The sequence below is a fragment of the Felis catus genome, chromosome C1 (genome assembly GCF_018350175.1).
Source record: "Felis catus isolate Fca126 chromosome C1, F.catus_Fca126_mat1.0, whole genome shotgun sequence".
In the NCBI taxonomy this organism is placed as follows: domain Eukaryota; kingdom Metazoa; phylum Chordata; class Mammalia; order Carnivora; family Felidae; genus Felis; species Felis catus.
This window is the reverse complement of record NC_058375.1, coordinates 215365523-215390179: the sequence shown is the minus strand read 5'-3', so window position 1 is coordinate 215390179 and position 24657 is coordinate 215365523. Positions and strand designations below refer to the sequence as shown.

The 24657-nt window shown below is 49.4% G+C and overlaps 1 protein-coding gene across 1 annotated transcript; it reads right to left on the bottom strand.

Moving 5' to 3' along the window:
- Positions 1 to 835: 835 nt before the first annotated feature.
- Positions 836 to 23336, bottom strand: SPP2 (secreted phosphoprotein 2). Its single transcript, XM_003991272.6, has 8 exons — positions 23165 to 23336; positions 22911 to 23035; positions 16490 to 16612; positions 15214 to 15321; positions 10920 to 10974; positions 9713 to 9760; positions 7434 to 7529; positions 836 to 896 (listed from the first exon to the last, which is right to left on the bottom strand). The coding sequence occupies exons 1-7, from the start codon at positions 23220 to 23222 to the stop codon at positions 7444 to 7446; spliced, it is 603 nt and encodes a 200-aa protein (XP_003991321.3). The 5' UTR covers positions 23223 to 23336; the 3' UTR covers positions 836 to 896; positions 7434 to 7443.
- Positions 23337 to 24657: the final 1321 nt, after the last annotated feature.

Below are 24657 nucleotides of genomic sequence, written 5' to 3'. Positions count from 1 at the left end.
GAGGACCGATAACGTCTTAATGTACCTCCCATCCAGGAAATGGTTCTCAGGGGCTTGTGACGTCTTCACAGAAAGCCTGGGAAACTGACGGGGTTTCAATCTCACTGGTGAGGTGCTGTGTTTGGGTTTGTAGATTCTCACCTCCTCTAATCCCCCCAGGACACCTCACAAGGGCCTGGCTCCAGGAGAGGCCCCCCCCCCGCCAACTGCAGCAATCGCTAAGTGGCTTGGGAACACGGACCTCTGTCCTTGGGTTCTTTCCCGGCAATACCTGGTTTGACAGAAAGCTGGCTTTGCTGTACTGACGCCCAGGACTGAGAAGTCTGGAGAAAAAGAATCGACAGGGGCATTTGGGTGGTGGGGAGGGGACGGCCTTTGCCTTTTCATCCCTAAATCACCAGATGATTTTTTTTTCAGGTCCTTTATTTTTTAAAATTAACATAAGTCACAAAAGGAAAGACACTCTTAAGGCCAAGCTGCCTGGGACTGACTGTCTCTTTAAGAGTAAGGAATTTACAATCATTGCATATTGATCTAAAACATGTGTTTGACATAATTAGGCTAAGCGTGGCCACTTTGTGAGTCCTCAGCTCCTAAAATCCTTAGGTAATACTAATCTCTTCATGTCATTGCTTCTTATCTAAAAACTTGACAGTTATGCTTATTTTTATTTTTTTTTTTAAATTTCTTTATTTTTGAGAGACAGAGAGAGACAGAGCATGAGCAGGGGAGGGGCAGAGAGAGAGTGAGACACAGAATCCGAAGCAGGCTCCGGGCTCCGAGCTGTCAGCACAGAGCCCGACGTGGGGTTCAAACCCATGGACCGCGAGATCATGACCTGAGCTGAAGTCGGACGCTCAACCGACTGAGCCACCCAGGTGCCCCGACAGTTATGCCTATTCAAAAAAAAAAAAAAAAAAATCGAACAGTGAAAAAAGAAGAGTAAGACATTCATTAACGACTGGAACTGATCAAAAGAAAAATTACACAATTCCTAAAGTATCTTTCTTCTCTGGAACTTCTATTCCTTCCAATGCATTTTGCTGTTGAAAGAGAGAAGGGGGGAGGGATTAGATTCTGTAGCATGCTTTCCACATCCTTGCTATGGAGGCTCAGGGCCCAGCCCTCCTGAGTGTATTCAAGGGGAATCCAAGATGGCGCTAGAGACTGGAACAACTATTCAAAATGGTCAGCGTCTCGGACAAAGAAGTGAGAGAAACCTGCAGGGGGAAGGGGAGGTGGCCCCAGAAAGGAAGCTCAAGTCTCAAAAAAGAAGGGGCCAGAGGGGGCCTGAGGCAAAGCTGCAGCCAGGAAAGAGACAGGGTACAAGCGAGGGAGCCACGGGAATCAGTAAAGCAGGAGACAGGCCTCAGCTACAGTCATCCATTCATCTGTTCAATAGCATGTAGGCATCCATTAAGTATTGGGGGTTACAAAGATGAATAAGGTGTAGCCTCAATGGAAGGGAGGGAGGAAGGAAGGAAGGAAAGAAGGAAGGAAGGAAGGAAGGAAGGAAGGAAGGAAGGAAGGGAGGAAGGAAAGAAGGGAGGAAGGAAAGAAGGGAGGAGGGAAGGGAGGGAAGGAGAGAGGAAGAGAGAGGAAAGAAAGGAAAGAAGGAGGGGGAAAGGAAGGAAGGAAGGAGGGGAGGGAGGAAGGAAGGGGGAAGGAAGGAAGGAAGAAATCACAAACTGTAGAGAAACCGGAAGGGACTAGAATACAGTATGATAAATGTAATTCCAGGAATTCATCCGGTGCAGGAGACCCTGAGGACAAAGTGCAGGTGGGGTGCTATAGCAGGGCATCGGGGGCCTGGGAATGGAGGTCTGAGCCAGACTGGGGGCCCATGGAAATAATCAGCCATGTGACTCTTCTGTGCAATGTGGAGGCAGAGAGGATCGGGGGACACAGACATGGACCACACCACGGGGCAGAGGGCCCCATTCCTTGTGTCCCGCTCCACTCCTGCCCCCACCAGTGTTAACAATTCTGGTGACATGTGGAGGTGACCTTGAGGGAACAAGATGAAGCCATCATGAAGACACTGTCCACACTGGGCCAGTGAAGGGACAGAGCCAGGAAACTTCAGAGGGACACAGCAGAAAGCAGTGACTGGGTGGCGGAGGGCAGGGAGGAGGTCCGAGAGGATTCTGTTTCAGATAACCAGGAAGATGTTATTCAGATTAATCTGTTATTCAGATTCTGGATAACCAGGAAGACGAGTTGGTTACAGGAGAAAGACCAGTCCCGAAGGGAAGAACTGTGCTTCCAGCATGTGACAGGATACACAGATGCAGGTGTCTAGCACGCTGTTGGTTAAGACATAGTCTATAAACACTGTAGAGGTGCAGTGTGGACATGGAGGGCAGAATGCTCCCCGGACAGATAGGCATCAAAGTGCCGGGGGTTCCTGGGATCACCCAGGAAAGAGAAGACAGTGCATAGAGGAAGAGCTGAGGCCGGAGTCCTGGGGAACACCACCATGCGCGGTGCAGGAAGAAGAAGAGAGATCCATGCAGAAGAGAGAGAAGTCTTGGCTGAAAGGAGAGCCAGGAAAGAGGCACTGAATGCAGCCACGAAGTCCAGTGGGCACAGGGAAGGCCAGGGGGCTGGAGGCCCCAAGAGGCGGAGAGAGAGCAGGGCGGAGCCAATGGGAAGAGGAGGCAGCAGTACAGACCCCACTTCTTTCAAGCCAAGTGGGAAGAGAACCCAAGAGAGTAAACAGGGGATGGGGAGGAGCGAGGGGTGGAAACCATTGCTCTGTAGACCCTCTGAATTCTCAGAAATTCGCCTGCTCGCTAACATTCCTTTGTAACCCCCAGATCAATACTCCTGGGGGTTTTGCATTCATTCCAGGAGATGCTCAGGGAGTCTCCCAACATGGGTGCCGTTGGCCATGTAAGACGACGCTCTGCCCCCTTATTGCGGCTCAGACTGTCAACCAGTGTCCTTCTCGCGGTTTATTCGGTGCCACATTTTTGGCATTTTTGTGCTTCCTGGTGGTGATTTTGCGGCCCCCACACGTGGAGCCCAAGTGCTGTCTAGCGCTGCTAAGCACGGGCTGTGACGCGCCTCGGGGAGATACGCTTGTGTCAGAGAAACGCGGTTCAGGCGCGAGTGGCAGTGCCGCTGGCCATGAGTTCTACGTGGATCAACAGTATGGTAAATAAGGTGTCTTCAAACAGAAACACCCATACATCAAGGTCGCGCACTGACTGGTTGATGAAAGGTGACCAGAGGCTCACAGGAGCCTCACCCTGTACTTCCCACAGGAGCAATGGTTGAGTATCTGCTAAATCAGTGTTGGCATCGACTCTACAGATCATAACTATGATGGTAATGAGAACCGACTGTACTTGGTGGAGTAATCGTCACGTGCATGCCATGGATGAGCATCAGGGCGGACAGAGTACAAGTAGACACAGCCCGCACATAGCCAGGTTGCCAGCTCCCAAGCACCGGCTGGTCTTTTCCATCTCCAATGGAGTCTGGTTCCCCCAGGAGGTGGGAGCCATGGGAGATCATGAGAAGTTGTCACCCACGGGTCTCACACCCGAATACGGAAATCGCTCAGCCACTCACTTAGGGGCCCGTGTTGTAGGGTCACCCCTCCCACCTGGCTGATGACACATAGGTATGTGTTAACACTTCCAGTCAACTAGTCTACCTTCCAGGCGGCTGCCTACCTAGCTTCACCCCACACCTGACACATGTATCTTAAATAAATAATCCTCGGGGCTTTGCCCTTTCATGATCTTTCTTAAACACGGAGGTATTGGCATGAGGTACAGTATCACAGGCGGGAAAAGAGAGACACCCAGACATCAACAGTGAAAACCTCAATCTCAACACCCCCTCTGAGAGCAAGACTCTCCGATGCCTCCGCTTCCTCATCTACAAAACACAGACACTAATGGCAAAGCTTCATAGGAGTTGTTGCAAGATTTATAAAAGGCAATGCACATAAAGGGTCCAAACACAGACGCAGGCACCTTTGGGAGTTGAGTACTTGTTGGGCAAACTGATATAATCCTGAGACTAATTCTTTCCAACATGCAGCTATCCCCAACAGGCCTCACTGGCAATGGCCTCCTTTGCTGCTCTTGGACATAGAACTCCAGGGGTCCGCACAAATCGACGTGGCAACGTAAAGGAAAAGGCCTCGCTCACACTGCTGTGGTCTGGTGTGGTTTGTGACCATCTGGCCACTGCATAATTAAGGAGTGTGGACTATTTAGCTATAAGGATCAAGCAAGGGTTAGACACTCAGAAAGATCCCTTCCAATGTGAGGGTTAGAGCCTGATTTTCATGGCCCCTATATTAGAGGGGCAAATAAGACAAAAATTCCAAAGCTCTTGTCTAAATATCACCTTTCACGATCTACTCCTATGTACAAAATGACTTTCTAGCAACCTGAAAGAATCCTAGAACAGTGTTTATTGAATTACAAAAACACTTCCTCAGCCCCTGCTTTGTTCCAGGAGCTGAACCAGGGTCTGAGGGCTCCAAGCTACCGGAACCAAAGCCTCCGCCTTCAAGGAGCTCCCCACTGGAGCTCACAGCTTACAAATAGTTGTCCTGATTTGGGTCATGCGTGTGTGTTTTCCTTCCTTCCAACCTGATTGAACCTTTCTTATGGTCTAGACATCATCCTTTACTTTATGGTAGGAACTAAAATAATTAATAAGAATGACAAGGCCATGCATCCCCAAGGAGTTCCCGGTCCAACAGGCACAAAAACAAATACAAAACTAATAATAATAATTTCCTTTGAAGGAAGTGAGCCGAGAAGTTAAGAAGTTAAGTGGAACATTGTCTCACAGCTCGTGGTGACAGAGCAGGCTGGGAGCCAGGTCTGCTGGTTCCAGACCCTGTGCTGGCCTTCCCAGGCTCATTTTGTGATTCCCGGAAATTCAGAGCACAGTGGGGAAATCTAAAGGTCATGGGAGGGCAGGGACATAACTGGGACTTAACTCAAAGTCAGTGTCCAGGTGAGGACGGCCGCATTGAACCTTTCGTCTGCACGGCCTTTAATTTTTTTTTTTTAATGTTTATTTTTGAGAGGCAGACAGACAGACAGAGCATGAGCAGGGGAGGGGCAGAGAGAGAGGGAGCCACAGAACCTGAAGCGGGCTCCAGGCTCCGAGCTGTCGGCACAGAGTCCAACACGGGGCTCGAACTCACAAACTGTGAGATCATGACCTGAGCCGAAGTCGGGCGCTTAACCGACTGAGCCACCCAGCCGCCCCTCCACTGCCTTTAAAGAGACATTTGTTAAGCAATCAATTTTGTTATGGAAATCAAATCAAGAATTTGTATTGCAATACATGTGTGCGTATATGCCCAATATAATCCTATTATTAATAGATGAAATACAGCCAGTTCATTGAGCATTGTATTTTTCCCCAAGGATGCTCTATAAAGCAAAAGGAAATGATTTAAATTTATAAAAAAAAAAAAAAAAGGAATATGATGAGTCCATTTCTTCGTAATGAGTAGTTTCCTGATCTCCATACGAAGCTGGTGTTTATTTTTAGGAGGCACGCGGATTAAAAAGAAAACCTACTGTTTGCATCTTTCATCCAATACGGCCTCACTGGTAAATTTTCCTTCTATTTTAGTAAAATGCCAGTTGACTTCCTTCAAACTCCGGCGGTTAAAAATTAATTATACGAGGCTTAAGTGATTTTTTAAAAAATAACTATTTCAGGGACCTAACGTGGAAGATTCCATCACCCACTCAAAACTACTTGCTGAACGCTTGCCGCGTGCCAGGCTCCGTGCTGGGCAGTCGGATGTTAGCAAGTGAAGTTTCCTGCGCCCTGCGCCCGGGGGTCCCGTGCAACGTGATGCGGCAGAGAGGGGACGGATGGGTGCGTAGGCCCGTGATGAGGACCGTCCTAAAGGGATCAGAGGAGACCGCCCATGGGAAGACTGGACGCCCAGCTGAGACCTGACCAGTGAGGGGAGAGCAGCGAGGGGGCTGTCCCCTGTAGAGGTCACAGCAGGGCGAGCCGGGCGGATGTCAGTACTGCTGGAGCTTCGGGGTGAGGCCGACTTGGAGAAGTGGGCAGGGGCCAGGTCACCAAGGCCTTTGTGGGCCACGCTGAGGAGTTTGGACTTTATCCTGAAGGGTTACAGTGCTGTGTAAACTGAAGCCTGTGAGAGCTCAAGCTTTGTTATTAACTTGTGTTTCTGTGCAAAACTGGATGTGCAGGGAATCGATGTCTGTAATCGCATCTGAGGATTCCTTCTAGGTGTCCACTTCCTGATATCCCCTTACTACTTGGGAGCCTTTAACAAGACTTCGCTACAAATGCCCTAGCAACTGGGAATCTATACGCTCGTGAGCGTCGGTGACACTCAGGGCTGCTTTGGTGAAGCAAGGCTCAGTGTGCAGCTCCCCACAGCACTGGGGGCCAATAGGCTTTTCTTCCTTTCGGCTTAGTGCCTGTCTTTTGCACACCTCTGCTTTATCCCGTAAGTGAAGCGAGCATTAGGGGGGTTACGTGGAAAGGATCAGAGGCCCCTCTGTGTTTCAAGAGAAGCCTGAGGACAGCGTGCAAGGTGGACAGCATAAGATCAGGACCGGAGGCAGGAAAGCATGCCCCGGTCGGTGGTGATGGCGAGCAAGTGATCGGCCAATACCAGAGAAACGTGTGGCCCAACTCGGTAAGACTGGACCCCTGTGGATGTTGGGAGAAGAGAAAGGGTAAAGCGTCAATGGTGCTCTAAAATTTTGAGCTTGAGAAAATTAGGTGGATGGCGATGCCCTCAATTAAGGCAGGGAGCTGACGAGGAGGCTGGGTGGGACCCGAGAGGTCACAGGTAACCATAGCAACTGCATCCAGGGGGCCCGGATCTCGGGATAGAGCGTGGTAAGAGACGTGTGCTTGGAAGTAACTGCAGATCATCGATGAGGGCGGGCAAGTGGAAGAGACCGCGGGCTAAGAAGGTAATACAAATCGTCACCAGTATTTAAATTACCGATCGAGGAGCGGCAGGCAGATCTGATTTCACGGATCCGAGGGCTGAAGATCCAGGGTGCGAGGAGCAGAAGGCGAATGAGAGGGGAGAAGGGTAGGGCAGCAGCCGAAGGCCACGGTGGAGTCGAGAAGCTCAGCGGACGGGGGTGGGGGGCAGTTGCTGGAAGGGGGATGCGTCAAAGGAGCGGCTGTTCTGTCTGTCTGTTCGCTCTTCAACACGTGATGACACCAGTGGTGACAAATACAAGAGCCACAGGAGAAAGCTCGAGGTGCACGGGATGGAAGAGGCGACGGAGGGGCAGAGCCCGGGAGGAGACGAGGGGGTGGGAAGGCGAGGACAGGAGCCGAGCGGCCGAGCAGGACATCTGGGGGCCGCGGCGTCCGTCCGGGCGCTCACTCCAAGCGGCTTCTCTTTCTAAATGCGCATGTTTTTAGCCGTGTCCCCTTACCTCGAGGCTGTTACTCAAAGCCAGCGTTTGTCCTTGTTCTGTGCCCCTTGTACGGGTACCCTCGATTCCCGGGAGGAAAGATCCTTCTCAGGCTCTCTGCAGACGGAAGGACGGATAGGCTCTGTCATTCACACCAACATCTGAGATGACATGGGCCCCGTGACAATAAGTAGTGGGAAGGGTCGTGACCGGCATAAACAAACCCACACTGCCGAGGGATGCCGAGACAGGACGGCTCCATCTGCCCTCCCCGGCTGTCCCTCCCCCTCCCCTGCGAGACATCACAGCCGAACCCGCGTGTGTTTCTCTCCACGTGTGACCTGTCCCGGCCACTACTGTAAGCCTCAAAGGCAGGCACTGTCACATTGGTCTTTCAGGCCTCCGTGAGATCTGCCCAGTGCTTGTCACACACATTTGGTGAAGTAAATTAAATTGTCGTCTTCAAAGAAATCTCGGAGACGGATGTTCAACCGTGTCCGTGATGTTCCCAGGGCCCGACACGTTTTTAAAATGCAACTCTGGAATTATCTTCTGAGCCATATAAGAAGGCTCAGTTGCATTAATTTAGACGTAAAATAGTTTTGGTCCCAAATGGCATTTTCCCACTGTAGTAGCCAGCCTCCTCCAAGATGGCCTCCTGGAATTCACACTTGGGTATCCCCCTCCTACACTGGACCAGAGTTGGTCAGTGTGACTAATCAAACACAAAGAAGTAAGTGATATACAACTTCCAAAATTAGGTAACAAAAGACCGTGTCTTCTGTCTCAGGTGCTCTGCAGCTTACTCATTCTCTTCCTGTCTCTCTCTCTGTCTCTCTGTCTCTCTCTCATCATTGTCTCTGGGGGAAGCCAGCTGTCATGTTTTGAGGACATTCAGACAGCCCGGTGGAAAAGCCCACAGTGGGAGAAACTAAAGCCCTCAGTCCAAGAGCCCATGAAGCGTCAAGGCTTTTTACAACCACGTGAGTGACCTTGGAAGTGGATCCTTCAGACCCAGTCAAGCCTTCAAATGAGATCACAGCCCCAGATAATACCTTACCTGCAGCCTTGTTACAGACTGTGTCAGAACCAGCTGGCTAAGCTGCTTCTGGGTTCCTGAGCCTCAGAAATTGTGATATAACAAACATTTGTGGCTTTAAGCTGCTACATTTGGGGGTAATTTGACACACGGCAATCTATAACTAATGTACCCAAGTTGGTTATTACTCTGATTAATCACATGTATTTTGGCTGTTTCCAAAACCAAATCCAAGGACACCCATTTTCCACCACTACAGCAGCTTGAAAGAATGGGCCATAGATTCTGAAGGCAATTCCAAAAAAGAAGTGTTCAAAAAAACGTCCATAGCAATGGTCGCACTGCGCAAATAATTGTACGTCCTCCCAGACAACGCAGAGGGTGTCTAAAACTTTTTGTTTGAAATCAAGCCTCGGATTGTAAGCCCCGGCACTTCAGATAAATTGCAGTATGCCTAGTGAGGATCAAACACCGGGCTCAATATAATATTATTATGTCTTATTCCTTCTAATGAAGAAATCCAAAATAAAGTGAATTTCACAGCTCGTCCAGAAAATAGCACTGGCAAAAACAGAAGCTTTAGAGTCTGACAGAGCTGTATCAAGTCCTACATTGGCAATGTAGCCTTGGACAAACTCCAGAAGCTCACTAAGCCTCCGTTTGCCCATCTACAAAATGGGAAGGAACACAGTGCGGCCTCCCAGGATGGTTGTGAAAGACAAAACCGTGTCAACCGATTAGCACTTTTGCATATGCATTTTGCATTTTGCGTCTGCGGTTAACACCACGAATTATCATTTCTCTCGTCTATAAAAGCAGGTAATACAACACCTGCCTCCCAGAGCTATTAAGAAGACTAAACGAGGAAAATGATCCGTAAAAAGAGAGCAACTATGGTCTTGTTAACTCCATCCACGGGCCCCAAAACACCTTTGAAAGCGGATGGCAAAGAGGTGGTTCGAGAGAGTGCACGCTTTTTCAGAAAACGCCCCAAAGTGGGGCAGGAGGGAAGGTCGACGCTGACGCCCTGAGCCAGCTGTGACATTTCGATTCCTGCTAACATTTAAGTAAGTTTCCAAGCCTCGCGTTTTACCTTTTCAGTGATTCGCAAAGCAAGCTTGTGCAGCGCTGCTCTTTTCGTTTGCGCTTGAAATATTTTGTATTTCAGGGGTGAATCTACTGTGAAATGGTGCCAGCAGAGTCTGGCTCGATCCAAAAAGAATCTGCTGGTGCTGCGTGGGAAAAAAGCAGGACCACTTACCGAGCGACCGTTCACTGCGTTCGCTTCTGGACTTGTCGGGACTGAGACCTGTAATACAGGAATGGTCGTCAGGCAAGGCCCCTTTCTCCATTTCCAGAATGTTCTGTGCTTTCGTTATTGACGCCCCAAATATGCCTCCTTTTAAGCGAGAAACAGTGGAGGATCACCAAATAGTTTTGTAGCAGGAAAAAGGCTCAGGGAGATACAAATGGCCCCTAGCCCTTTGAACCCTAACCAAGGAAAGCAAGGAGGGCCCTCCCTCCCCCAACCGAGACTCTTAAAGGGATGGTTGGTTCTCGTCACGTGGCTTCAGGATGACAGAATTCGCCCTCGATCAGTTAGATGAGCTTTAGTCCAGACCCTCCAGCCACACACTGTGCACACCTGGGTCCTGTAACTCGGCCTGCACACCCAGGAGGAAATAAGCCTGTTCAAGTTGGGGGAGCCTCTCGAGGTGTAAACTCACATCTGCTGTTCGTTTGACACCTCAGATGGAATCATATATGGAAAATCTCTGTATAAATATAAAGAGATACCTAAATGAAAAGTTGTATCATGGTCGTCTACTGGTAAGAAAGGAACAACAACAACAAAAAAGGCTCATCTTCTGGAAACACTATAATTGTTCAAAGGCATGTATAGTGTTTCCAGCGTTAAATGACTCACTAACAGAGAACTACAATGTAAAGTTGTTTCAAGAAAAAACAGGGGCGCCTGGGTGGCGCAGTCGGTTAAGCGTCCGACTTCAGCCAGGTCACGATCTCGCGGTCCGTGAGTTCGAGCCCCGAGTCGGGCTCTGGGCTGATGGCTCGGAGCCTGGAGCCTGTTTCCGATTCTGTGTCTCCCTCTCTCTCTGCCCCTCCCCCGTTCATGCTCTGTCTCTCTCTGTCCCAAAAATAAATAAACGTTGAAAAAAAATTAAAAAAAAAAAATGGTCAGAAGAGGGGCGCCTGGGTGGCTCAGTCGGTTAAGCGTTTGACTTCAGCTCAGGTCACAATCTCGCGGTCCGCGAGTTCGAGCCCCGCGTCAGGCTCTGGGCTGATGGCTCAGAGCCTGGAGCCTGTTTCCGATTCTGTGTCTCCCTCTCTCTCTGCCCCTCGCCCATTCATGCTCTGTCTCTGTCTGTCCCAAAAATAAATAAACGTTGAAAAAAAAATTTAAAAAAAAGAAAAAACAAACACATTAAAAAGAACAGATCTCAACTTACCAGGTAGGTACAGATTTCTCCATGTAGACGATCCCAATATGTCCCCAAAACCCATCTGAGTCAATTTCGGCATCAGGATAGATCAGCACGTGAAAGAGGGGGAAAAAAGACATTGTAAAAAATGCAAATATTATCAGGAAGATTCTTAGGTATTACGTAATTCATTTTTAATGAAATAAGGCAATGTATTGTATTAAATAACTTTATGTGGTGTCAAACGTGTGTCTAGGAAAGCACATGGGGAAGAACAAATCACACGATGTTTAAATCGCCTGAAAAGTTTCCACTGGACTCAGAACGTGCTCCCAAATGTGGGGGACCAGAAATATGGCACCTTTCCTATGAACTTGCAAACAGACTGCATTTAGATCAGATGTGGGGGTTTTCTGGGTATGAAGTTCCCCTCATGTGTTCAGTTAGGGAAAGGCTTGCACAGATAGATTCCATGAAGCCACTGAATAACATACGTCCACACAAAGACTTGCGCACGAATACTCGTAGCATCATCGTTCATTACAGCGGAAATAACCCAAGTGTTGATCGAGTATTGAATGGGTAATCAAAGGTAGTATAGCCATACGATAGAATCTTAATACTAGAAAGGAACGAAGTACCAATACATCCTACAGCAGGTAGGAACCTCCAGAACACGATGCTTAGTGAGATAAGCCAGTTACAAAAGGACACGTGTTGTATAATTCCATTTGTATGAAATGGCCAGAATAGGCAAATCTGCAGACCCAGAAGGCAGATGAGGGGTTGTTGGGGGCTGGGGGAACGGGGAGCACAGAGACGGCTGCTAACGGGGATGAGATTTCTTTTTGAGTTGATGCAAATGTTCTGGATTTAGATAGTGGAGGCTATATTCAGTATATGTTCATATACTGAAAGCCACCTAATTGGACACATTAAAAGGGTGAGTTGTATGCTATGTGGATTATAACTCAGTAAAGGTGTTATTAAAAGAAAAGGAAGGGGGCTCCAGGGTGGCTCAGTCGGTTAAGCATCCGACTTCGGCTCAGGTCATGATGTCACGGTCCGTGAGTTTGAGCCCCGCGTCGGGCTCTGTGCGGACAGCTCGGAGCCTGGAGCCTGCTTCGGATTCTGTGTCTCCCTCTCTCTCTGACCCTCCCCCGTTCATGCTCTGTCTCTCTCTGTCTCAAAAATAAACATTGAAAAAAAAAAAAAGAAAAGGGAGGGGACCTGGGTGGCTCAGTCAGTTAAGTGTCCGACTTTTGATTTCAGTTCATGTCATGTCTCTGGTTCACGGAATTAACTACCAAGTGTTATGAGCACAGAGCCTGTTTGGGATTCTCTCTCTTCACCACCCCCCCTCTCTCTCTGCTCCTTCCCGACTTGTGCGCTCTCTCTCTCTCTCAAAATAAATAAATAAACTTGAAAAAAAGGCCTGGGGCACACATGACCTAAGGCAGGCCAAAGGGAGTCATGCCAAGAGGCATGTCCAGTGGAGCTAGAGAGAAATGCTCCCTCTTCCTCCTAAGTTAGAGCATCTGGATCTGGAGCAGCTTGTGGCCTTGCTGAAAGGAGAAGGCTCATCCACAGTAGGAGAGGGAAGCAGGGAAGAGAGGGGAAGGGGGTGGGGCTTGGGGGAGAGGGGGGAGGGAAGGGAGGGAGAAGCCGGCCCAGGTGGCATTGAAGACTCCCAAATGAACGGGTCCATGAGGTCAACTCCTCCCCTTCCTTTCTGGGAGTGTGATCCAGGGACTTACCCATTTTGGCTTCGGCGACTTGTAGTTCAAGTTCTATCATTTGCGACGGAACACAGTCGCCTCTCGTCCCCTGAGCTCAGAATTCCGTTCTGGTTATTCTTCCTCAGTTTCTCCCTTTGGACTGTTTCTGGGTCTCCTGGCTGAAGCCTTAGGCAAATCTCATCCCACCTACTCCACATCAGGATTTGCCTGAAGTCAAGTTCCCCCAACAACCTACAGGCATGAGCGCCGCACTCTGGGCGGTGACTAAACCATTAAGTGGTTGACTGTGCACTCGTGTGCACATAGAACCCTCCGTCCTCTCTAGATTTCTCTTTCCAAATCAACCAGAAATCATAGAAACTACCTATAATTCAAATATACATTTGACTAAGGACAGCAGAATGTTAGCAAATTGAGACATTTTTCCCCTCATATGTCCTTACAGCTTTCATACTTCTTAAAATCTCGTAAGGGAAAACTCCAAACTTCTACTATTGACAGTTTCTCTCATCATATCCTTGCGAGATATCTTCCCTTTGATCTAAGTCCTTAGTCTTCATATTTTGGATTTTTCAGTCTTATTCTCCATGGCTTAACCCTTTCTTCACATTATATTCCTTTCCCCGGAAATTTTTCTATAACCTACATTTGTTTTTCAAACGATCTTCATTTTCATTACTCCGGGATTTTTTTTTGTTTTATTTCTTCTATTTCCTACCTCCAACAATGACTTCTTTGTTTGATGCCTAAATGCATCCTAGTCTCGTCTCTTTTATGTTTCTTTTTCTGTCCTTAATATGAAATTTATCGTCCAATTGGCTTCCATACCTTTTGTTTCTAATATCACTGCTTATTTCACTGAAAATGGTTAGCAGCTGTTTTCTCTTTTTTTTTTTTTCTGTTTCATATATGAAATCTACTTCAGAGTTTCCAGGAATTGCTTGAAATCTCCATCTGCTTTCTTTCTTCCTTCGAATTACGAATTCTTGAATATAAGGAGTTCTTTTTTTTTTTTAATTTGCCCCTAATTCTTTATGATTTCCTAATCTTTGGAGAACATCCACCTGAGGGTTTATTTCAAAATCTTGCTTCTTTCAGGGGCTCGCCTAACTTAATGTCAGAGTCTTCTTATAAAACTCAGATGGGAAGACAAGCCGACAGTCCACTATGCTACGAAAAAGTTGCAACAGATCTGTGGGTCGTGCGATCAGAATTGAGTTACCAAACCAGTGGTGGAAGAGGGATTAAATGGAGGGGGGCAGTTACTGAATTCATTTCAACACGTTAAAGGCCACAGAATGAACTAGAATCCATTTCTCAACACTCACTACTAACTCCCGGCTCCCGTTAGCATTCCCTGGCACCTGTCCTGTCAGCCCCCTGGTGCCCCCACCTGCTCTCAGCCATCAATAGGCCCGTCGTCATTAGGATGAGGCCAGGGATCCTAGACATGACCCTGGAGGTCCATCCTGCCTTTGTCTCCAGATCAACCGTGTGCCTCTGTGCCCGTATTTTGCTCATTGCGGTCATAATGGTTTGTGTCCCTTCCAACCCACCAGCTTCTCTTGCACTTCACAGAACTCCCCGATGGTCCCCTTGTGCTTGGAATCACTTTTCCTCCTCCCCTCAACACCTGATGGACATTCTTGATGTGAACGTCAGTTCCCCAGGGAAGCTCTCCCTGCGCCCGGACGATCTTCCGTCCTCTCAACATGTACCCCCAAACGCTTGCCTGGTAGTCAGGATCAACCCTGCTGCCCGGAGCCCCCCTTACTCATCTACAAACTCCACACGGGCCGGGACTTGCTTGTCTCGCTTCTCACTCTCTCCCCAGCTGTTCCCATATAAGCCACAAAATCCACATGCACAAAATGCTTGTGAAACGCTGTGCTTGGTCCTTGTCGTTTCTGGATTAGCCGGGCCATGGATGTGTGAGTGTGTCAGCTCAAAAACACATCAGACTTTATGTAAGCTTCAGTGGAGTCTGGAAGAGGAAGTCCTTCGTACTTGTCCTAACACCCGGGAAATAGATCTTGGAACCAAATCAATTTCAGCGCAGTTGCGGGGGTGAGGGGCCAGCCCGCCATTCACCAAGCATCTCTCATGGACTAGACGCTGGGCCAGATCTTACTTGTCCACCAACTTACTCAATTCTCTCAGCACTGTCAGATGGCCTTTACTGCCGGCATCTCGCTGGTAAAGAGGTGCCCGATCATGGAGTTAAGTACCCTGACCTGGACCGCAGAGCTGCTAAATGGTTTAGTCCAAATGAACTCTAGTCCAACAAAAATGCCCCTCCCCTTTCCCTCCACTAAACCACAGCGTCAGTGGCCTGCACAGTCAGTTCTAAAACTCTAACGATTTGCCAGTTGTTGCTTTAAGCTCTGTTTCCAACTCTCTGGGAAACAGAGAGAAAGAGAGAGAGGCTGGAGAAGGAGGGGACACTCCAGCCAAGTGAGCAAAGCTGTGTTTGCCCCTGCCTGGGGATACTCCAGTGACTCTATCACACGGGTCTGCTTGTCACAGACCCACCCAGAGCCTACAGGGCGCTGTCCCGGGGGACACCAAGGCCCTGGTCCTACCTCTTCGCTGCTGTTAGACTCAGAACTGGACGACCAGTGGCAGCGAACCCACACGTCCCGCACCTGCTCGGCAGACATCCGCACCGTGCTTCTGCAAACAACTGCCGGCTGGAAAAGAAAACAGTGAGCTCCGTGGCCAGCGGCTCCTAGAAAGGGTTAGGACCCATCTCAGAGATCAGGTGATAACGTAACGCCTGAAAGAATGATGCAGACGGAAAGGGGAAATTCACAGAGGCACCTCATGTTCCCAAAACGAAAATCTCCCAGCAGCGAAGCAGACACAACTGAAATACCTAAAGATGTGTTGTCAGGCATGTGGGTATCACGTGTTCCCCTCCCCGTGAGCCCTGAGTGAGCTGCCCTGAAGTTTCCCAATGGAACAAAAGGAAGCAGGAAGAACCCAAGGACTGCGTTCTCCTCTCCTTTGGCCTCAAGAGTCTGTTAGGAGCGGACGCGTTGACACTTGGGTTTGAGTCCTTCGCCCAACAGTCACAGAGAAAAGTCTCATGAAACAGGTCGCGAAACAAAGGATTCCCTTTTCAGAATTTACATCATTGCCAAGAGACCCTGTCATAAAGTAACAAACTCATAAAGTAACAAACTCATAAAGTAATGAACTCATAAAGTAACAAACTCATAAAGTAACAAACTCATAAAGTAACAAACTCATAAGCTCACAAAACCCTGAAAACTCATATGTCTTTAGGCAAACATTTTGGACAGCAAGAGTTGGCCCGGTGGTGGTGGCCTGCTCGCCCCAGACACCTGCCCGTGGGTGGGAACAAGTGTTGGGCCACGTTCTGGCCACCGGGGATGCAAAACGGAATACACCGTGGTTCAGTAGAACCAGAGCCAGGTGACATACTGCACAACAGCCAACTGCAAAATAGTGTGACTCACACCAAGGACACAGTTTTTAGATCAGTTTAAAATGGAACTCGAAACACCTCTGGAATTTGCCTTTGGGATTGGCCTCTTTGTGTTCAGTTTGCCTGGAACCATCATTACACCCGGTTCAAAGAGCAGGAAACTGAGGCAGTGGGGGTTAAACAATTTGCCAGGATCACTCAACACCATGGAGTCCAGAGCTCAAGCTCTCAGCCTCTGAGCCGCACTGCGCCCCTGCGCAGGGAGCACAGCACAGACACAGTCAGTGCCTCCCAGTGTGGCCGGATGCCAGAGCGTCCGTGTGACGGGGCACAGCTCCAGGTCACAGAAGAAGCGAGGCACTTCCACAGATTAATTTCTGGGACACGGCATTTCCCGCCACGCTTACCATGTAGTAGCCCCTTTGGAAGTCACAGGTAGAAGGGTCTTCTCCAGATTCTCTCCTGCATGTTGTCTCCCGAATGCCAAACTCTAGGTCCATGCTCAAGCTATCCTGGTCCAGGACATAGACCTTCACGAAAACAAAGCATCAGTTTGCCATGGGTGAGCTACTGGGGTTTGCAATGCTCCAAATGTTTCTCCCTGCACAGTAAGAAAAAGTTACAGAGTCCTCCATGGTGAGAGCTTTCTGGACTCACAATCTCCCAGTTCCCGGCCCTCAGTCCGAGACAAGAAGGAACGTTTCTCCAAAGGCACATAATACTTCATTTAAAAAAACGGAGCCAGAACTTAGGCGTTCTTGGCGGGAACTCCAAGGTCGACGTTGCTTACGACGACTTACCTTTATAACTGATCCTCATGGCAGATTCCGTTTTTGCCAATTTGCCTACTTGCTCAAATTTATTTATAACCCCAGAACCGAGGTTCAGGGTTCCTTTGCAGTCAGCCACACGCGTGCACTGAGGATTTGAGTTGTCCTGTGCCCACGTTCCCAGCGGAGATCAGACAAGGCAGCGCCCTGCCTTCTTGTTTCCGCTGTCGTGCTGTAGACAAGTGCCCTTTTCCTGCTCTTTTTTGGACCATGTTTTTCTCATTTTTGTGTTTTTTTTCCTGGGTGATTTTGCTGTTTAAAATGGCCCCCCAGGTGTAGCCTTACAGTGCTGTCCAGGGCTCCCAAACACAGAAATCGTGGATGTGTCGTATGGAGAAAACACGCGTGTCAGACAAGGAGTAGTGGTTCAGTAGGTACTAATTTAGTGTGCATGGCGACTGCATAGAACGCAACCCCTGCAAATAGCGAGAATCAACTGGGTATATTTTTAAGGGACATTTTCCTGAAAGAACGCTCCATGACTTCTTAATAATCCCCGAAATAAGAAATTAAGGGGTAAGTTCAACTCTGCTGCACAGTATTGTCTAGTCCTGCTTCCTGTTTGATCACTTCTGACCCATAAATGAGGTTGCACAATTGTCTACTCCTTTCCACCAAGGGTGAGATAGTGGGGGAAACTTCCAAACTCCCTGATGAATCTGCAATGTTCTGATGACACAGAAGTCCCGTGACTTAATGACTGCCCGCTGTGTGCCCAGCGCCAAAGGCAGAGCAGGGAAGATTCCATGCAGCTTGGATTCCAATTGGAGGGCCACACAGTAAACACGTTAAAGGAAACTAAGCAAGGTCGTTCTAGACGGTTACGGTGTTATGAGGGAAAAAACAACATGGTGGTGGGGATGGAGAGGAGGAAATACTGGAGACAACGTGCCAGAGAAATCCTCCCAAGGAAGAAATATTTCCCACTGAGGTTCATAGAATGGGAAAGAGCCCGTCGTGTGGGGAAAAAGCAGGGCCAATGTCCTGGGGCAGAACAGAGGTTGTGGCCGAAGCAAAATGAACAAGAGAAGGACTCTACACGATGATGTGTGCGAGATGGGGTGTGTCCGGTAATTGATGGCCCTGTCGCCCATGGGACGGTGTGTAGATTTCATTCTCATTGCAATGGAAAGTTCGCAGAAGGATTTAAGAGCTAAGATGTGAGTCACCACGACCGCTACAAAGAGAACACAAGGTGGGGGGTGGGGCGGTGGGAACAAGATGGCAGCGGGGAGGCCGGACGGGAGCTGCCACAGCCCAGTACCCGACCACACACCCAGGCTCCAAAACTCAAGTCCCTTTCAGTCCTTGAGCGACCTTATGGCAAATCAGAGTCAACAACATGTTCAACCGACTTCCCAGTGAGGAGACGGTGGGGAGATGTCTCTCTGAGAGCACAGACCATTCACACGTAGGAAAGAACAGGAACACGTAGAACATTTTGTTTGGAAATAAGCAGCAAACCCCAAGCCCGGGATGGGGCGCCTTCGTGCCTCCTTTTTTTTTTTTTTTTCAATTTTTTAAAAATGTTTATTTATTTTTAAGAGAGAGAGAGAAAGAAGAGAGCGAGGCGGGGAGGGGCAGAGAGAGAGGGAGACACAGAATCCGAAGCCGGCTCCAGGCTCCGAGCTGTCCGCATAGAGCCCGACGTGGGGCTCGAACTCACGGACCGCAAGATCGTGACCTGAGCCGACGTCAGATGCTTAACCCACTGAGCCACCCAGGCGTCCTTTCATGTCCCTTTTAACACTGGGTGAGGCGTACTCATAGAAGTAGAGCTTTCTAGAAAGAAGTAAGACTAAAAATTCAGCCTCCACAATATTTACTACCTCATTTATTCGTAATTTTAAAATATTGGCTAATAAATCGGAGTCTCGTAAACAGAGAGAGCTCTCTTCTGCTGGACACCATTGGTGGGACCCTCTCACCGATCACACTTCAGCAGTTTCCCTGAAAGCGACCCAGCGAAAGCCAGCTGGAGACACAAAGGCTGGGTTGAAAAGACAAAAATGTGGGAATTTTGGAGTACAGATGATTTTATTGAACTCTGAGATAAGTTTGCAACCATTTTTTTTTTTTTTGCATCTTTAAGCACTTTTAAGCACTCTGTTCAGAATAAGGAGGAAAGCCTAATGGTTTTGCCTTTTCACGTAAACTCAGTTTCAACCATCAAATTTCCTCTCTGTGTTGTTTGAAAAAGGTGGGACGACCTAAATGCCCCACGGTAAGGAATCAACTAGAGGAAATCCAAAATCCAGCATCTTTGCTGAAATAAATTGTAGTACTTCACGACTGACGTTACACTATGCTACTGTGTGTCGTAAAAAAACAAAGAAAACATATTTTATTCCAATATATGAGAAAGATCCAAAAAGGCATTCTCCCACATGTTCATAGTGGTGGTCTCAGAGGAATGGACAATAGATAGTAATTTTGGTGTTTTCTTTCTCGTTGTATTTTCTGACTTTGTATAACGAGAATATTTTGGGTTTTTTATTCCAAACAATAAAATTTTTTATTCCAAACAGAAAATGTTTTATTCCAAACAGAAACAACAATATATAAACCCATAACAATTCTTTTAGGTGATTATAATGGTTTATTTATGTGTCAACTTGACTGGGCCACAATACCCAGAGTTTTGGTCAAATGGATATTTGGATATTTCCGTGAAGGTGTGTTTTGAATGCAATTAACATGCAAATTGGTGAATTTGTGGGGGGCGCCTGGGTGGTTCAGTCGGTTAAGCATCCGACTTCGGCTCAGGTCACGATCTCACAGTTTGTGGGTTCAAGCCCTGCATCAGGCTCTGTGTGGACAGCTCAGAGCCCAGAGCCTGCGTCAGATTCTGTGTCTCCCTCTCTCTCTGCCCCTCCCCTTCTCGTTCTGTCTCTCTCTCTCTCTTTCTCAAATGTAAATAAACATTTAAAAAGTAAAAAGAAAAAAGTAAATTGGTGAATTTGAGTAAAGCAGATCACCCTCCTTAATGTGGGTGGGCCTCACCCAATCAGTTGAAGGCCTGGATGGAACAAAATTGCCTTTTTCTTGAGCAGGAAGGAAATCTGCCAGCATCCTGCCTTCCGACGTGAACTACAACGTTCACCTGCCAGGCCCCGCCCCGCCCCCCCGCCTGCAGAGTTCGGATCTCTCAAACCTCCATCCACATAGTGTAAGCCAATTCTTTAAAGTAAATCTCACTCACTCTCCCTCTCTCTCTCTCCTCCCACATTTCTTTCTCTCTCTCTCTACACACACACACACACACGCACGCACACTATTGATTCTGCTCTGGAGAAGCCTAACACGGTGATCATTTAGGTTTTTCCAACTAATCCTTACAATTGGACAAAAAGTAAAGATCAGGTACAACTAAGAATAATTTAGAAAGCAAAACAGTGACCAACAAAAAGAAAGAAAGAAAAGAAAAGAAGATGAATGGTAAAAACGGACAGGGAGGGGGCACCGACATCAAAGGATCCCAAACCTTCCGTGGCTTTGCTTACGGCTGTCCCAGAACCCAGCCACCCCATCCTCCCCGCACCCACCCCAGGCTCAGCTGCCCTCCAGCACCACCTGCTGCCTGGGGTCGCTGGCCCAGCCTCCTCCCTGGCACCCCACTCCACCTGGTGGCTGGGGAGACCTTCCCAAGGGCAAAGAGCTTCCTGAGCGTGTGTGCATGTTCCAGTGTCCTTAAAACAGGCTTCAAGCTTCTCAAAGTCATGCTCCGGGAACGTCCCCAATCCGGCCCGCCTCTCCGACCTCTCTCTCAAGGCCTTTGGTCCTCCAGGTTCCCCCACGGTCTCCCCACGGATGGAGGTTCTTGTCACTGACTGAGGCTTCGCTCAAATATGACGGCGGAGGCTTCCACCCCATCTGTCGCTGCCCCAGCCCCAGCCCCAGCCCGCCCACCCCTCCCTCTGCCTGTTCTGTTTCCGCCCCCCCCCCGCAGTGCTCCCCACCCTCCGAAATGACCTTCATTTGTTTATGTCGTTGTCCAACCCAACCTCCTTCTTTCCTACCCTCTGCTCCGTCCCCGATGGGACCTGAGTTCCGTTCTTTTCCCCAGCACAAGGCCCGTGTCCACTGTGCTCCCCGGCCCGTGCCCCTGACAGAAGCATCTGAGCAGGTTCCATGTCCACGTCGGAGGTCACTGTCTTCTCCTCTCCCGTCTTTTTTAAACGTGGGCTCAAGTCACGTAGAATCAATTGCCTGGGTTGGGGCGCCTCGTCCTAGCCCATCGCCACAGGCCAGATTTCCATGGTGTCGGGACCCATGGAAGAGGGTCCGTCCCGAGCCCTTGCTCACGTGACAAACCACTAACTTGCTTCTGTGGTATCAGCGGGTTACAGGTAAACTTAAAGCTTATGTCTGTAAGCACCGAGCCCCCGACGCCACAAGGAGATTTCATTAAATGCGGAGAATGGAAACCAAGGCAGCCGGTGTGCAAAGGGGAGTCCTTTATTCTGATCCTTACTCTTCCAGAAGGAACTCACCTTTCAGCTTGGCGCTGACCTATCTCCCAGTGTCCCCGAACCACGACGTCGGAGCCAAGTGACCCACCCCCCTCCCCCCCCCAGGCCCTGACAGTCTGCTCCTAGGCTGGGCCCCTAGCTGACACACAGCCCATCATCTTCATGACCTAGGGCCCAACTAGAAAACGTAACTGAGACAATTCAGTTAATTTCCTGGGAATCCGGACGTGAGAAACTGAGCCAGTTTCTGGACAAAGGTCAAGAAGGATGTGCTGTGTTTGCAAACCAGGGCGAGGAAGGCCACGAGCTGCGTGCTGTCCGTGGCAGGAGAGGGAGCAAGCTAAGCGTGAACCAGGGTGATGCCCAGGCCTGGTGGGAGAGGCGAGCGGCAGGCAGAGGGAAAGCAAGGCCCTCCTGCCCCTGTGGGGGCAGAGCTGCCGCCTGGACCCCCGGTTGCATCCCCACCCCGGTGCCCTGTGGCCTGGCTGCGAGGAGCTCTCAGTCTTGCGACCTGCCACTCCACAGACCCTCCCCCTCCTCCCACCTTAGCACCCACTGCCCTGGGGGCACTTCTGTTCCAACCGGGCCCAGGGCCCAGGACCATAAAAAGTAGGTCATGAAGTCCCCTGGGGATGGGGGAGGGGCAGGGGACTTGCTGTCCAGGCTTTGAAACGTCTTTCTGTGTTTCTTTCTTGGCCGATCACAGACTGAGTCATCGGAAGCCCAAGAAAGTTCATGTTTTCCCCATTTCCCGAAGCTAACAGGGAACAGACCATTAGCAAATTGACAAAGGAAGGTGGGACTTCTTTGGCTAACAAGCCAGAATTTATTTCCTCTGAGGGCGAGGAGGGGGACCTCCGAAATCGAAAATAAACCTCATTTCTAATAAAGGAGCAGTTCCTCATAGAGAACTGCTCAAGAGGAACCGGGGGTGGGGGTGGGGGGGGGGGGAACGGGGACACAGAAGCAGGATACACAAAGGGCAACATCTGGAAGGAGGAAGCCAGGCCAGAGGAGGGAGGGACAGAAGAATCTGGCATCCGAAGTGGCTTTGAGGGTCTTATGACAAGAACGGTAATTAAATGCTTTCTCATCAAAATTAACAAATAAATAAATAAATAAATAAATAAATAATTTTTTTAAAAAGTCTGAAAAGAGGACTAGCTATTATCTTTATAAACTGGAAAAAATTTTCAAGGGCACCCAACAGACGAAAGGAAAAAAAAAAAAAAACAGAACAGAAAGCAGTAGAAAAAGGAATCAAGAAGATGGAGTGCGCACTCACCCTTTTTTGTTTTAATGTTTTTTTGATGCTTATTTATTTTTGAGAGAGAGACGCAGAGCGCAAGCGGGGGGAGGGGCGGAGAGAGAGGGAGACACAGACTCGGAAGCATCTCCGGGCTCGAGCTGTCGGCACGGAGCCAGGCGCGGGGCTCGAACTCACGAACCCGCGAGATCATGACCTGAGCCGAAGTCGGCCACTTAATCCACTGAGCCACCCAGGCGCCCCCCTCCCCCGCACTTACCCTTTTAATTGAGCCCCTGAAGGCTCGAAACAGGTACGGACTCAAGGACTGGGCGTTGACTTTGGCCACGGACGCGCTGAGGGCTTCCCGCAAGGAGGACGGGTCGTAGTCATACACCGGGAAACCTGCACGCGAGTGGACGCGGGGGACACGGTGAGACAAGAACCCCAACCCCCCCGCCCCCGCCCCTGCCCCCGGGCCAGGACGGCACCTGCAGCATGGAGGGCAGGGGGCCGTGGCGCTGAGTTGCTTACCTGCACAAGACAGGAAGTTCACTCCAAGAACCAGAAGAATTGGCATCTTCGTCTCCATCTTCTCGGTTCGGGGACGAGTGCTTTTAGTTCAGAGGCAGCGAGATCGTTTCTCGGCGTTGGACGACTGGCTCCTGATCACGTGTGACCTGGCCTGCTCTCGCGGCCTGCCCGCTGCTCCCCCTGCCTCTCTGGCCTGCCTGCTGCGGCTTCGACAGAAACCATTGATCCTGGGGTCAATATTTGCTGCCGGCTTTTCCTAGGGAAACGGGCCAGGTTGAGGCTGCTTTTGAAGTTTTGCCCTCAGTGGGGGACTTTAGCCCACGGCCAAAGACATCGGGAGGTCCGGGGCCCCCGCGTGTGCTGTTTGTTTTTCCCTGTCTTAATTTCATCCACATGTGCTGCTTCTGTCTCTTCCTTTCGGTTGCATGTGTAGAAGGAGGGGGTGTAATCGTATTTTCGGCAAAACCGTGCACTTTCGACGGTCGTCCCTTTGGTTCCCCCTCCCGTTCCTAAAGATCTTGCGGTTGATGGCAGACGGAAATGGTGTGGCTACCGCAAGACGTCTTTGGGAACGATGGCGGTAAAGGAGATAATTTGATATATAGGAGCTAAGCGTGTCGGGCAAGTACACGTGCAGCAGGAAGCTTCCTGGTGACCGGGCTTCTCTGCTAACGGACCTTTGTGCACACCACCTAGACCAAAAGGTGTGCGCGTGCTGATGATCTTCACGTGGCGTAAGAGCCCAACGTCGCTGGTGCGTCTTAAAAGCGAGAGATACTTTATAGTAAATGGTTCGTGCCATGTTCGTGCATGTTCGTGCATGAGAAACAGCGTTGTGCTGTGGCTCAGGAAGACCTAGCCCGGAATCTCGGCTCCACACGCATCAAGCGTCTACCCTTGTGCACAGCACTCGATGCCTCTGAACCTCAACTTTGTCGTCTGTGAAACGGGCATAAATAGTAAAATATAAAGTGAGCTACTTTTAAAAAATTTTTAAGGCTAATTTTTGAGAGAGAGAGAGACTGGAGCAGAGAGGGGAAGAGGGAAAGAGACACAGAATCCAAAACAGGCTCCAGACTCGGAGCTGTCAGCACAGAGCCTGATGCAGGGCTCAAACTTTGAAACCTCAAGACCGTGACCTGAGCTGAAGAAGTCAGATGCTTCACTGACTGAGCCACCCAGGCACCCCTGCAGTGTGTTATTAATCAGAGTTCTACAGAGAAACAGAACCAACAGGGTGTTTAGAGAGGCAGGCAGACAGACAGAGAGAGACAGAAGCAGAAAAAGAGAGAGACAGAGAGATTTGTTTTAAAGAATTGGCTCACCTAACGGTGGAGGCTAGAGAGTCCAAAATCTGCCAGGTGGGCCAGCAGGCTGGAGACCCAAAGAGAGTTGCAGTTGAATTCAAAGGCAATCTGCTGGCCCAATTCCTTTCTGCTCCGAGGAGGTCATTTTTTGTCGATTGGTGCCTTCAACTGATCGGATGAGGCCCA